Source organism: Nyctibius grandis, chromosome 9 (assembly GCF_013368605.1).
Source record: "Nyctibius grandis isolate bNycGra1 chromosome 9, bNycGra1.pri, whole genome shotgun sequence".
Lineage (NCBI taxonomy): Eukaryota > Metazoa > Chordata > Aves > Nyctibiiformes > Nyctibiidae > Nyctibius > Nyctibius grandis.
Window position 1 is genome coordinate 12,603,996 of NC_090666.1, and position 13,492 is coordinate 12,617,487.

The window sequence follows — 13,492 nt, forward strand, 5'->3', positions numbered from 1 at the left end:
AAACTCAGTGCCCACGCTTTCATGCTACTCTCTCCAATACCGCAGTGAGATAACTGTGACTTGTCCATTGAAAACCATTTTCCAGAACCACATTTTTCTAGTGTTAAGAATGTATTATCCAGGATTTGTGTTGTTTAAATATTCATCCATATTTACATATAAATTTATAAAAACTGAGGAATGAGAGCACAGCAGTAAGATTTTATCCCTTGCTGTCAATGTAGTGTTATAGAGGTTGTCTGGATTTGCATAGTTCTGCTTGGCATACAGTGATATAAATCTGACTTGAAAACTGACTCTCTGCTTCAGGTACAAGAAGGGCCAGAAACTGACTGCAGGATGAGCACTTAAAGCTTTTACAAAAGGAGACAAAGCATACTTTGTTCATTCAGAAGGTGTGTGATAAAGATGCGGGCCTCTATGTTGTTCGGGCTAAAAACTTGAACGGCACTATCTCATCAAGTGCCATTCTCCACGTGAAAGGTAACAGGCCACCTATTACAAGAATAGACTGGATAATGCTGTGTGTCGTCTATATTAGCATATCACTAATGTACTGGATATTCACAAAATAAGTACAATATTGACTGCATTGGACTTAATTCTCACATGCTAAGACAACATTAAATTTATTTCTTACACTGCATCTTTCACAATCTGTACCAAACCACTTTTATGTCACACTTGATATATTGCTTGTTTCTTTAATGCTAGTATTATTTTATATATATATATATATATCTACTTTCTCATAGTGATGTTGAGATAAAAAGTTACAAAACATTTTCTAGAATCTGAGGCAGAGTTTTACTTTCTAAAAATGTTGGCATTATAAAGAGTTGGAAACAGTTTTAATGGTTATAGGTATTAAATGTCAAGATACACCAAGACAGAGTGCTGAGAATGCACATATGTTTTATGATGTGCCTTTTTTGGGAGGGCATGTGGAGGGTGTGGAAAGTTTGTTAAACATTGAATGTATTATTTCCAACCAGATTTTTCTCATCTACTTTTTAAAAAATTTTATTTGTAGGATAAAGCCTCTTAGTAAAGAAATCATACCATTCATGATTGCTCTGGCACAGATCAGATTTAACGCTGTCTCAGCCCAGCAGAAAATTGCAGTAGTTCCAATAGAGTTGTGATCATCTGCACTACAAAGATTTGATCCAGATCATCAGGATTAGTGTAAGTGACACCTAGCATACAGTAGACCAAAAATCCCAAATGTTTACAAAATGAGATGTTCCAACATACAAGTCTGCTTAGGTAGATGCTTGTGATACTTTCTCTGCCTCCTTATAAAATTAAAGATATAAATATTTTAATAATCCACTAAATAGCTAGTATAAGACAAGAAAGATAATAGTTTGTGAAGTGAGCAACTTGTGCATGTTTAAATTTTTAACACACTGATTTCAAACAGAATCAACCAAATTGGGGAAATACTCAAAAGTGTATTCACACCAAAACAAAAAAAATTCTCCTATATCTTCAAAGCAGTAAATCTAAAACCAGAACTTTGTTCACCTATGCGTTGCATTCCATTCTTGACAAGGACAACCACAAACATTATTTTTTATTAAAGTAGTAATTTGTTTAAATATTTCATAACAATGACATAACTGTGCCAGTGGAAGATTTCATTTATAAATCCTCAAACGTAACTTCATTCTTTAACTCCAGTACTTGTTGTATTTGTACAGTAAAAACAACAGCTACATTTTTTTTTTCTTGCATCTTTGATTTGCAGCTTTCATATTACAACTGTGTTGGTGTGCAAAATTTATAGAGAGGAAATATTTACTTTCTCTTACATAATTTGCAGGAATTAAGTGAGCCTTTTACTGTGTAGCATGCTATGAGCAGAATATATATCGCAAATTGTGGAGGATCAGTGAGATTGAAGACTGACATTTAGATATTTTGGCCCAGTGACTGCAATTTTATTAAAATTCTTGTAACTTAAAACAGGAGAAGTTCTCAAGGGAGTATAACCTCACAGCAATATGAGAGGGAGCAGGAGGAGGAGGTAGTGAGGCAGATGGGGGAAGAAAGTAAATTATAACTAAAATTGGTATTACCATTAATGAAGAAATTTCTAAGTTCAGTCATCTCGCAAAAATGTTGATTCATAAGAATTCTCTCAGGTATAAAAATCACCCGTTTTCCTAAAGTGTGCTTTCCATTTCACAATAAAGCTAATTTCAATAAGATTTTGAATGTTTCAATTTTCATAAAAGTGAAATTCAGTTTAGTGTTTTTGTGCTCTTGTGACTTTATGTATGGTTGTTACAAACATACAGTAAAGAACCTGTGTGAGCAAGCTGACTTACATAGACGTACAATAAGCAATATTATGATAAGAACAAACCAAAATGCCTCTCTACATGCTGTAAGGTTTTGCCTGCTGCAGAGTTGCCAGTGCTTCATAACTTTATCCCATTCATAAGACCAATTTTCTATTTGAAAATGAGTCTTCTAGGTGATGGCTGCCCTTCAATCCTCTATTTTACTGAGAGTTGCCGTAATTCAAAAATTAAAAGTAATCATGGATGTTCTTTGTCTTGTTTTCTGCTTTTTTAGTAACTTTATATAATACTCAGGTCACTTTTTCAGCATTTTTGCCTTCAGTATTGAGGCTAAGTATGTGCACACAAAAAAAAACAGGAGTGAAAGCAGAGTTGTTCTCTTTCCTCTTCTGCCTTGCCTCTGCCAGAATTAGGCCTTTAAATTAAGCATTAACTGTCATAAGGCCTGTGACAGAGTGAGTCATTGTAGTTCTATAGATGCTGGGCTCAAAGCTGAATCTCTGTTTTAACTTGTGGATCCTTCATCTTGAAAACTATGGAAAAGTTCAGTGCTAGAACTTTTGTCTTTTTATATGGCCAGTGTGTGAGTTCAGAGATATGCATTTGATATTTTGGTGGGACGAGAGCCATTTGTTCAGCAAAATAACATGGTGAGATGAGTCTCTGTCCTTCAGAAAGCAAGGCTAGACCTAGGTTTCCAGCCTTGCTTGGAAAAATATGTCCTGAACTCACTTGTAGTTTTACCAAAGCAGCAGAAAAAGATATGAATTTTTCATCATGTTATGGAGGAGGAACTGAGGTAGCTTGGATCTAGACTTGTAGTTGGATCTGATTGCTTGCTGGCACTTACAGAAAGACCGCTCACTATTAGTGATAATCAGCTCTACAAGTTAAAAAGACAACAAACAGACACAGAACTACTGGATGAGTGTACACAGGTTATGAGAACAAATTCTTTCCCCTCCCTCATACACTTCCTGATGTACATCCAGGCTCCTAGGGTATTACAAGGGAGCAGGCATGCAGACCTTCTCCCTCATACATCTTGCATTAAATCTGTTTCTCTTAACTTCGTTTAACAGGCTTTAGAACAAGTGGGAGAGATCTTGGTTACTTGCTTTACCTGAGATTTAACAGCCAGAATACAAGGCCAGTTTACAAAATTGTGTGAGAGTGAGAGGATGCAGCTTTGAATCCAAGTGGAATTTATTCTGTCTTTTTATTATTACTTAGAAGCCAGCCTGTGATATAGCCTTTTGTTGGAGTTTGGCTTGCACTCTCAGTTCCAAGCATAACAAGGAGGACTGTCATCTTTCCTTTAAGAGGAGAGGAGTTAAAGAGAAGCCTCAGAGAGAGAGTAAATTTTATTCCAACATTTACTAATCTGTGCATGCATGTGAACAAGCATATTCTGCCTTTAGTAGAATTCTGAGTATGTATCATGTTGCACATGTCTAATCAGGTGTATTTATGTTTTGCCCCCTTAGCAGAAAAACATTTAAAATCAATACAATGCTGATGTTTTTTTTCTTCTGAATTACGGTTTAAATAGTTCATGAAATGACCCTTGTTGATGAAGTTTGTGTTTTCCTTATCTATTTTTCTCTTTTTCCATCATATTTTGAAAGTACTATTGGTAGTTCATGTACTGAACAAGATATAAAAGTAGTTTATCTTTATGGACGTTTTCAAGGTATTGCTATTTGAGACTGGATTCGGGATTATACGCTCCAGGAAGGCTTTCCAGATGAGGAAATGATGTATTGACACAATGCCCCTGTAACTCTTCGCTGCTATGATATGGTGTTGAAACAGCACCCATGCTCAATTTTATTGGCTGGAGAAGGACATTTTTAAGCCACTTCTATCTAGAAAGTCACTAAAGGAAATCTGCCCTATGCAGGAAGTGGTGAATGAGATTGCCTGACTACAAGATGGGGCGTTGTGCGAAGGGGTATTTAAACAAGGTGCATAAGTTTGGAGGGGGACGGGATTAATTATTTTCATTTTTCAAAAGAAGCAGCCTGTCTGAGGGCCAAGGTGTGAGTCAGTAGGCAAAGGGAGGATGGGACATGGCCCTGGTGGGCTTTGGATCAGATGTGGCTGGAACTGCCATGAAGAAGGTGGCTTCTTCTCAAATGACTGGTAAGGTATGCTTATTTCTGGACCTTTCTCTGGAGACTTTGCCTAGAGTAAGCTAGTAATTTATGTGTGTGTATATCTTTTGTGGCTCAGAGGAGCTGTGTCTTTAAAAATTACTGCTCAGACTTCCTTTAATGAGGCTGCACCATGGTATTCAAGGAGACTGGAGCTCTGGATTATGGATATTTCAGATCAATTGGATCATGAGACCCGCTTGGTATTCCTTAATAAAATTCTGTCTGATTGTGTTAGGAGCTTGACTGAGACAAAAGCTCTAAACAATAAAGTGTGGTGTCTTAACTTAGAGCAGTGCTGAGTGAATCCAAAGTCTCTGAACAGCATGGTGTGAATCTCAGTGTAGCCTAAATTTTAAAGATAAGGGGAAGTTGATAAACTTGCTAATATCACATTTCAAGACATCAGAAATTCGAAATCACATGCCCAGAAAAAAAAAAGATTAAGAATAACAGTGAAGCAAAGTAATAAAAAATGGCTGTTGAAAACAATTTGGCTTGACCTGGTACTTGCCTGTGTGCGAGAGAGACTTGGGGCAGGGGTGAAAGCTGTGTGATAAAGCCAGATGTAGGTGATGTCTCCATCTGCAGTTTTTGCATTGCTCCAGACTGCGGAGTTTTCCTTGCTGGTTCCCCAGTTTGCAGCAGAGCTCTACTGGTTCCTACAAATAACTTATGTAATATTTAGTATTTGACAAACAACTTATCTGAAGCCACCAGACCACCTGAAATGTTTTACCTCCACAATGCAGGAAAAAAAAGATCTGTTCCTTGTAATCTTTGTGGATCATGAGATGTCCAGCCAAGAAATAATTTTTAATTGACAAGTTGTCTTAGCTTATTCTGACATTTCATTATGATATCATGGGAAAACCATTGGTGAAATATAACCATCCATTCTTGTGGGAACATATAACAGAAGATTGGCGAGGAGGATTGTAAACATGCTCAAGTGACTTGCACCTGGGGTGTCAAAAAACATATATCATACTACTAATCGTTGTTTAGTCTTGTGTGCTTACAAGTAGAGCATCCGTGTTTAGATAACATAGGCCTGTGATAGACTTAGAGGTACCCTGTCAAACATGCTTGAGTTTCCTGCCCTGCTGTGAGAAAGATCAAAGCACAGTGAAAAAATACCGCCTGCAAAAAATCCCTGATACACAGGCAAAAGCAGCAGGTTCGAAATCTCTTGCTCTCTCTCTAGCAAGGACTGAGCTCTGCAGTGCCTGTATCCCTGCTTGCATGCCTCTGCCCCAGGTGCTGCTCTGGAGATTCCCCGGTTCGTGAGGTAATGGGAATAAATTTACTCTTTGCATTTCATTCATGGTTTTGTGGTTGTTCCTGAGTCCTGCCTGTTCTGGCTCATACAATTCTATTTTAAAGGTTGCTGTCAGAGGATGAACTTTTCTTTTACAGCAGACTTTGTTTTGCTGTTGAGTTCCAGCCTGTGCCTTAAAGAGTTGTAGTAACTATCACTTCGTGGTTTTCTTTGCACATACTTTCCCTGTGCTCTCTAGAAACTGGTCATTCTAGGTTTTATATTCTGCTGACTTACTGGTAGAAAATCAAGATGGGGTCTGATCATTATCACCTTTCCACTCAGATGATTTTTTTTTTCTTTAAATGGTAAAAACCATCCTGGTATGAGATGCAGCCTGACTTCACAAGGTAATACAAACTGCACAAGTATTGGAATCCAGCCAAAAATATCACTAGGAGTGGCTGATGCCCACTTAACGTTTTCCACTGGAATACAAGCTAATCATGCGCTGTTTGTGCCTTATTGCCAGCTGCCTGTAAAGAGGAGGCAGGGGTGTAAGCTTGATTCTCTTGCTTGAAGTGAAGCTGCAGTTCCCAAATTTCTGTGCTTCAGGTGCATGCAATGCAATGGTGGTGGCAGCTTGCACATGCTAACTTTCAACAGATAAGAACTGAGTTGTTTGAGCTGCTGGGACTGGCTAATACAGACATTAGGTTAGCAAGAGTATGAGAGAGTAAAACTCTCATACTTCTGCTCTATATTGTGACCTCAGTCCTACAGTACTTGGGAAGAATGTAAAAGCAGCTAAGCTTGAATGCTCATTGCAAGTAAGAACTCACCTAAGCAGTGGATTTATTAATACAATGGATGAAAATGTCTGCCTCACCATGCTGACAGTCCCACATTTGGCAAAAATAGCCATGGGCTGAATATATTTGGGTTTAGAAGTTGCTGGGCACCTTTGTGAGATATGCTGGCTTTTGTTTTGCAATAGCTTAAAGAAAAATTTTTCATCCTAAAACAGTGGAGTAATGCTAGCATAGTTGAGAGCAGTTTCAAGCTCAGTTATTTATCACATACTTCAGTAACTTTCAGTTTCTGAGAAGGCCAATTATTACTTTTGTTAAATAGTATGGACATATGGTACAATTTATAGTAAAGAGGAACAAGAAGACATTCCTTATGTGATAGGAATGCAAAGTGTTCATTTTTGTTGTAGTATATGTCTTTTTGTGTGCTTCTGTGTGTTAACATCTGCTGCTTTGGATTCCCTGTGTCAAGAATACTTAGTCTGAGTTCTGAGGTTGTCATCTTATTTACTGTGGCCCTGGAAGTGGAACCTCAGGTAGTAGTACAGTGATCCAGTAAATCCAGCTTTACAGCTCATTAAGTTACATGTCACATGAAGCAGTGCTTTGATTCAGTACAAACTGACGCTGATGACTGAAATTTCTTCAAACAATTTTGATGGGTGAATTTGTATTAGCCAGGCCTTGTACTGGCTCAGGTGTCATCTGTCCTCCCACAGTTGCCATGAAGCCAGCATGAACTCTCATGTGCTCTGGTTACTGCAATAGAAATGCAATTATTTGCCCATCCTTGATCTGAATCAGATTTTTACGGGATGATCTGGTAGTACATGGTTTAAGTATTAATGACGGGCAAAATAATTATCTTCATCAAAGTGGTACAGAGGACACATTCTGGCCTTCATCATTGTTGCAAATATAGATCAATCTTCTTTTATTTTTTCAATAACTTTTTTTTTTTTTACTAGAAGAATAGGGAAAAAAAGTGAAGAAAGAGTGTAATGTAGAAAAATGCACTAAATGCAGAAGTTTGCTCTCTTGAATTTGTCACTTTAAATTTGTGTGGAATATTTACTTTTCCACCTTCACTGAAACACAATAATCTACATAGACTTGCCTACTACCTATACAAAGAATATGATTCTTTAGCATTGCCATGCAACTAATATCACTATGTCGATGCATGAAAATCTTGGGTGCTTAATATCCATGTGTTTCAACAAAATTTATATTATATAGATAAATGATATCTGCCTACTAACTGTCTTGCAAACAAGTTATCCTGAGTTCCAGGCATCAATAGAGGCTCTCTTTGGCATGCAATGTGGTGAACTTAATGAGAATGGATTTTTTCTTCAGTTGTTTTAGTTGTGCCTTTTAAAATACAGTGAGTAATGTGTTTTCAGTGCAAGGAAAACAGCCAAACTTCATACAAGAATTTGGACACAGAACTCTACAAGAAGGAGAAGATTTAATCCTGCATTGCACTATACATGGAAAGCCCAAACCACATGTTTGCTGGATGAAGGATGATATCCAAGTGGCATCTGGAGACATCAGTGTATGTTCTAATGTTCTTGAAATATTTCTTGGGAGAAAGATAATATATTTTGCTTTATGCTACTAATAATCTCCTATGTGCATTCTATTGTTTTACAGATTGAGAAATTAGGAGATACCTATTACCTTCTAAAAAGAAATGTAGTCCTTGCGGATACTGGGAAATATATCTGTGTTGCCAGCAATGAAATTGGAAAGGCACACTGTTCTGCTTTCGTAACAGTGACAGGTGATCCATCCTGCCAGCTGCATGCTTTTAGGCATGTTGTTGCCATATTAAATAAGCACACTTACTAACATACATGTTTTGTTTCAGAGAAAAACAAAACCCCAAAAACTTCCACCATAACTCAGGCTAAATCAGAATGGGAAGATGGCTACTCTTCAGAAGAAGTCAATGTCACCAAAACTGAGGTAGTACGACCCCATGACACACATTGTGTGAGAGATCAAAGACCAGTGGCTAAACATCTTCCAGTAAGGTAACTTGCAGCTTACTCTGTGCTACATCTTGTAATACTCCAATAGCTGTAAGCACCTTAATTTACAAAGCACACATAGAACACTTTTCCTAATCCTATGAATTTTTGCATAATGTAAATGAGGTGTCTAATGTGTGACTGCCTTTTACACTTAATTATTCATCAGAAGATGTGCAATTCTGTTAGATGAGAGACCTTGTAACACAATAGAAAACTGAGTTTGTGCAATAAGGTATTTAGTTTATTGAAAAATTTTTTTTAAATCTAGATATCTTAATGTAGATATTATTGTAAGATTGATCAACTCAAAGATACAAAGTATTCCAGAAGTTTAAATTGATACAACTGCATGAAGTTTCAATAACAGAATATGTAAACAAAGTTTTCTACTAGGTAAGCATCTTATTTAGAAGAATAAGCAGCAGTCCTAATAGCACAGGAACAGTCATTGTTCATTAATTGATTAAAGATGACAAAACTTCCCACTGTGCAATTGCAGAAGATTAAATCAGACACATGAAGTCAATAGTCTTTGTGGTGGCTTCTTGCACAAGGTTAAATCTTGCCTCCTGAGTTTAGGCTATGATAGCCTGCTATAGTTTAGAGTGCTAGAACTGCCTGTCTTTTGACTAACGTATTCAGGGATGAGAGAGTGTTTATACCCTGTGACCATTACTAATCTGGTTTACTCTGCTATTAGTTCACTGTTTCACTGGAAACATCAGATAAGATGAGGTGATGTAGGTGAGGGTTAGGAAGAGATTGTGCACATAAAAATAAGACTTGCTGTCAGAGGTTTTCAGTAGAAAATACCTTAACAATTCCCAAAACACATTTGTTGCCTAAAAGTGTCTGAATATTTTCAGAACTTTTCATACATAGTGAATTCTATGGCTAAAAGCCATAGGAAAAAGAAAGAGCAGTGTTCTTTTGCCTTTAAGTTCCTGAGGTTTGTCTATCTACATGTAGAGCACCGTGCAACAGGAAAGGAAAAGTATTGCATATGTTGATTCAAAAGCTGTTCTCCTTTCATCATAAGCTGCCTGCACACTTTCCCTCATGTCCAGCTGATCAAGTATTGATCCCGTATATTGTGTTCAGTTTTTTTCTGTATTGCTGCGAGATGGTAGATATTCCAAAGCAAAAAAATCAAATGCAAGATCATGTTAATTTTACTTAGGGCACATAGAGAATTCAGTCTGATTAAAACATGTAGATCATACAGAAAGGTCAAATTTCTCCTCATTTTTCTCATCTCTTCTGCTCCTTATAATTGAAGTGCCCTCTGGTTATTTGTTATTGTCAGTAAGATGAGTTTTAGAATGTTTTATGTTCTGTCTGGAAGCACTCTTCATTTGATCTCTAATCTGGTATTGTCTCAAGACCACAGAGAACAGTCTATGCCAACCACCACAGTGTGGCTTATGGAAGGGCATGCTGCAGCTGCCACCATTAAAAATATAGGCAATATTAACTGACCTTTTTTTAAACAGGTTTAAAGAGAAACTCTGGCTTCAGGGAGTGTATCTTGAACTTGAGAGGCCACAAGAGATTAGCTTCAATTTGGAACATGATCCTGTTCTTCTCCTGCCTGCTGCAGAGGATCAGATGATGGACTGAACTGCAAGATGCCTGATGCATGAGGGTGCTCATGTAGATTTCTGTGTCCATTAGTAGATATTGGCAATGGGTGAGGAGAAGATGAATCTTTGAGTGCTATTTGATTTATATCTAGGTTACAATTTGTATTTGGTTTCTTTATAAATAAATCATTAATAAAATTCACCTGTGCATGCATTTATTAGACAGTGATTTCTAATTTCTTGCGGTTTTGTTCTGGTTTGTTGAACAAATTTAACAAGGTGATGATGGAAAAAAGAGACATTAGCCTTCAAAATTACAGATCTCTCTGGTGATTCATCAGTGCCCACTGTTTTATTCTACAAATTCCATCAATGCCATCAATTCCATCAACAGTTCTTCCCACTAGCATATATAGAGAATTCTATATAAGAATGAGGACTTACAACAAAATGAGTTTATAACTACAGGATTCTTCAGTTTATTAAATAGAGCATTCATTACCTTATTTCTAACAGCTTTGAGACATTTTGAGGAGGCTGGGCACCAAAAGGAGTGGTTACTAATAATAGCAAACCTTGTCTAATGGCTTAGTCCCAAGAACATCTTTAGGGAAGAGAGAGTCTCTTTAAGGCAGCATAATGGAGAAGTCTTCTGCTATATTGCTTCTGCTTTCAGGATTGGATTACTGTGAAAAAGCAGTCCATTTCCAGTTGATGCATGTCATTACAGTCCAAAGGAGTGGACTATGAAGTGATACCCATGCTAGTTTCAAAGCACATCCTTAGCTTAGCCAAGGACTTCCCAATGATAGAATTTCTCAAGACCCATAGCATCCATTCATGGTATAAAGAAACCCTGAACTGAAATTGAATCTTTTGGATTGTAGGGCAGTCATTAGCATGGTGAAATTTTTGTTTCCATCTCTTGAATTCAGAGTCTAGGTATCTTTTTCACTTCACTGCAAAGCTCCTTGCAGAGAAAGAGGAGGACATTCATAGTGTCATCAATTTGCAGCATTGAAAAAAGTAGTTCAGAAAACATCCCATTTTGGATGGCTGTTTGACTGGCACAATAACCAACAGAACATCTAGTTAGACTTGGGAGTAACTGTAACATTAAAAAACATTAAAAATTTTTCTCCAATAAGATGCAGGTTGGCTGGTAGAAACTTAAATTTCTCTCCAAATTAAAGTACAAGCATAGAGAGGAAATGAGCTGAAAAAAATATCATATACATGTCTTCACCTGATCACATAAATAACTTGCTTGACATTATGGAAAAGTCAATGGCACCCTGCCCACAGAAGAGTCACAAGGCTGTGTGTATATGTGCACATAAATATAGTAGCTGAGGACTGAGATTCTTGCTCTGCTTACTTACCCTGTATCTCTCACAGTTTTTTCCAAAATGGAGTGGAGGCAAATATCAAACATCTTGTGGATTCCACACAATTACCTTTCTGCCGACTAAGCCCCTCCTTTGCACATTGTTTAAAGATTTCACAGAAAATACTGTGTTTCTAACTGCAGTCATGTTCAGAGGACTGACAAAGTACATATCAGACATACAAAAAAAATTTTAAAACCCTAAAATGTATGTTCTTTTATCAGCTGGAATCCATAACTATGGCATATAAGATTTCCTATTTAAAAACCCATTCTGTAAAAATGAAAGTGTAGAATTCAGTGCCTGCTGATCTTGATTCCTCAGCAAATTTTAGTCATTGGGTTCTTCTTGCTTTTCCTCTTGATTGTCAGCCTGTAAGAACAACTTGAACTTTAATATTTGAAGTTGACTTTTTTCCCCCTTGATTCACAAAGCATGACTTTACTTAAAAAAAAAAAGGTGTTAATGCTTTTCTAAATAATACATGAGGCAAAGCAGAAATCTGTATATCTGTTCTTACCTATGGTTTTCTTACAAAATAGTAAAAGTGGTGTTTATAAACAGATAAACAAAAAACCCAGCAACATTCTTTTGCCAATGAGAAACACAGCTATTCCTCCAAGTGTTCCCAGGGAAAGGATCCGTTATGAAACATGGTAAGTGCGTTTTGTTTCTTTTCATTTTATAAGTCATAGATGCCCATGAATTTGTTAAAAGGTCTGTGAAATTTGACAGGATGTGTGTATCTATTAAATTTGAAGGACTATCTCGATGTTAGTTAAAATTTGTCCCCCATATTATGATTTTAATTATTGTTTTGTGGAAGAAAGTGGTACAGTTAGTAAATATATTCTTTACTCAGGGTCTCAGGTTTTGTTAGTAGGACCCTGCTTTCTAAGGTGAGGTGCTGAGTAAGTAATGTTTTTATTCCTTCCTTGTTCTGCATATGTAAATGTGTGGGGATGATATATAAAGAAATAATATACAAGGAAAACTTGGGAAAAGTGATATCTGTAAATCTCCTCCTTAGATATTTTCAAGGAGATGATATGAGTGACAACTATCAACATGAAGCTAGTGAACATGGACCCTGACTACTATTCCATACCTGTTCGAATCTAGTCACAGTTCCTAGTAAGTTGTTCGCATGTGAAATAGCTGAAGTAGTTTCAAAAATTGCTTAGTGCCTTAGTTATCTTTACTGCTTTCGGAAGCAACTGGCAGTGCCTTCTTCAGTAACAAGTAAAACAATTTTCTGCAAGCAAGTTCTAGTTTGTAGTGAAAAAGATTAATATATCTTGCATAATCAGTTACAATAGCTCAGATAAGAGACATTAGCATTCTGAAAATGCTGCAGCTTTTCAGAAACCAGCTGCAGTACAAAAACACGGATATTCTTGTGAATATAATGCATTTTATAGCCTTTAAGGTTCTAAAGGCATCATTACAAAGTACTGTTTATAGCATTTGCAGGGGAAGGGGAGTTGATGAAGCTGGTGGAAGTGTATTTTGATTTCAGGTCAGGATTTAATGGTTTAACAGTTAAAAGAAGAATTTTTTAGTTAGTTCTAAGTTTAAAGAAACAAGGTGGGTGGGAGGAGGGAAAGAAATTTTTTTTCAAAAGTAGACTTTAGAAAACTGGAATTTCAGCAAGGATATGATAACTAAATACATTTCAGGTTGTGTTTAGTCAATTCTAAAAGGATGTAGGACAGCATCTTATTGGTGAGAAGTTTAAATTAAAGTGACAAAATTATTTGTTTCATGACTCCCTTGATTCTGCATATTTGGTTGGTGGGCAGAGTGAAATGAAAATAGTATATGAAAGAAGATATAACAGACGTTGCATAGGAAAGAACAGGACAAAGAATGAAGGGAGTGAGGGAAAATGGACGTAGAGAAGGAAATGGGAAAGATACTGATTCTTTTTCTGCAGTT

The 13,492-nt window shown here is 36.8% G+C and overlaps 1 protein-coding gene across 1 annotated transcript in view; it reads left to right on the forward strand.

The window, feature by feature from the left end:
- The window catches only part of CCDC141 (coiled-coil domain containing 141), a 99,236-nt gene extending 88,863 nt beyond the window's left edge, over window positions 1-10,373 (forward strand). Inside the window, 6 exon segments of the mRNA XM_068407350.1 lie at window positions 310-337; window positions 339-483; window positions 7,948-8,102; window positions 8,201-8,330; window positions 8,418-8,583; window positions 10,077-10,373. Coding sequence (XP_068263451.1) covers window positions 310-337; window positions 339-483; window positions 7,948-8,102; window positions 8,201-8,330; window positions 8,418-8,583; window positions 10,077-10,203 — 751 coding nt within the window. The 3' untranslated portion in view covers window positions 10,204-10,373.
- The last annotated feature ends 3,119 nt before the right edge of the window (window positions 10,374-13,492 follow it).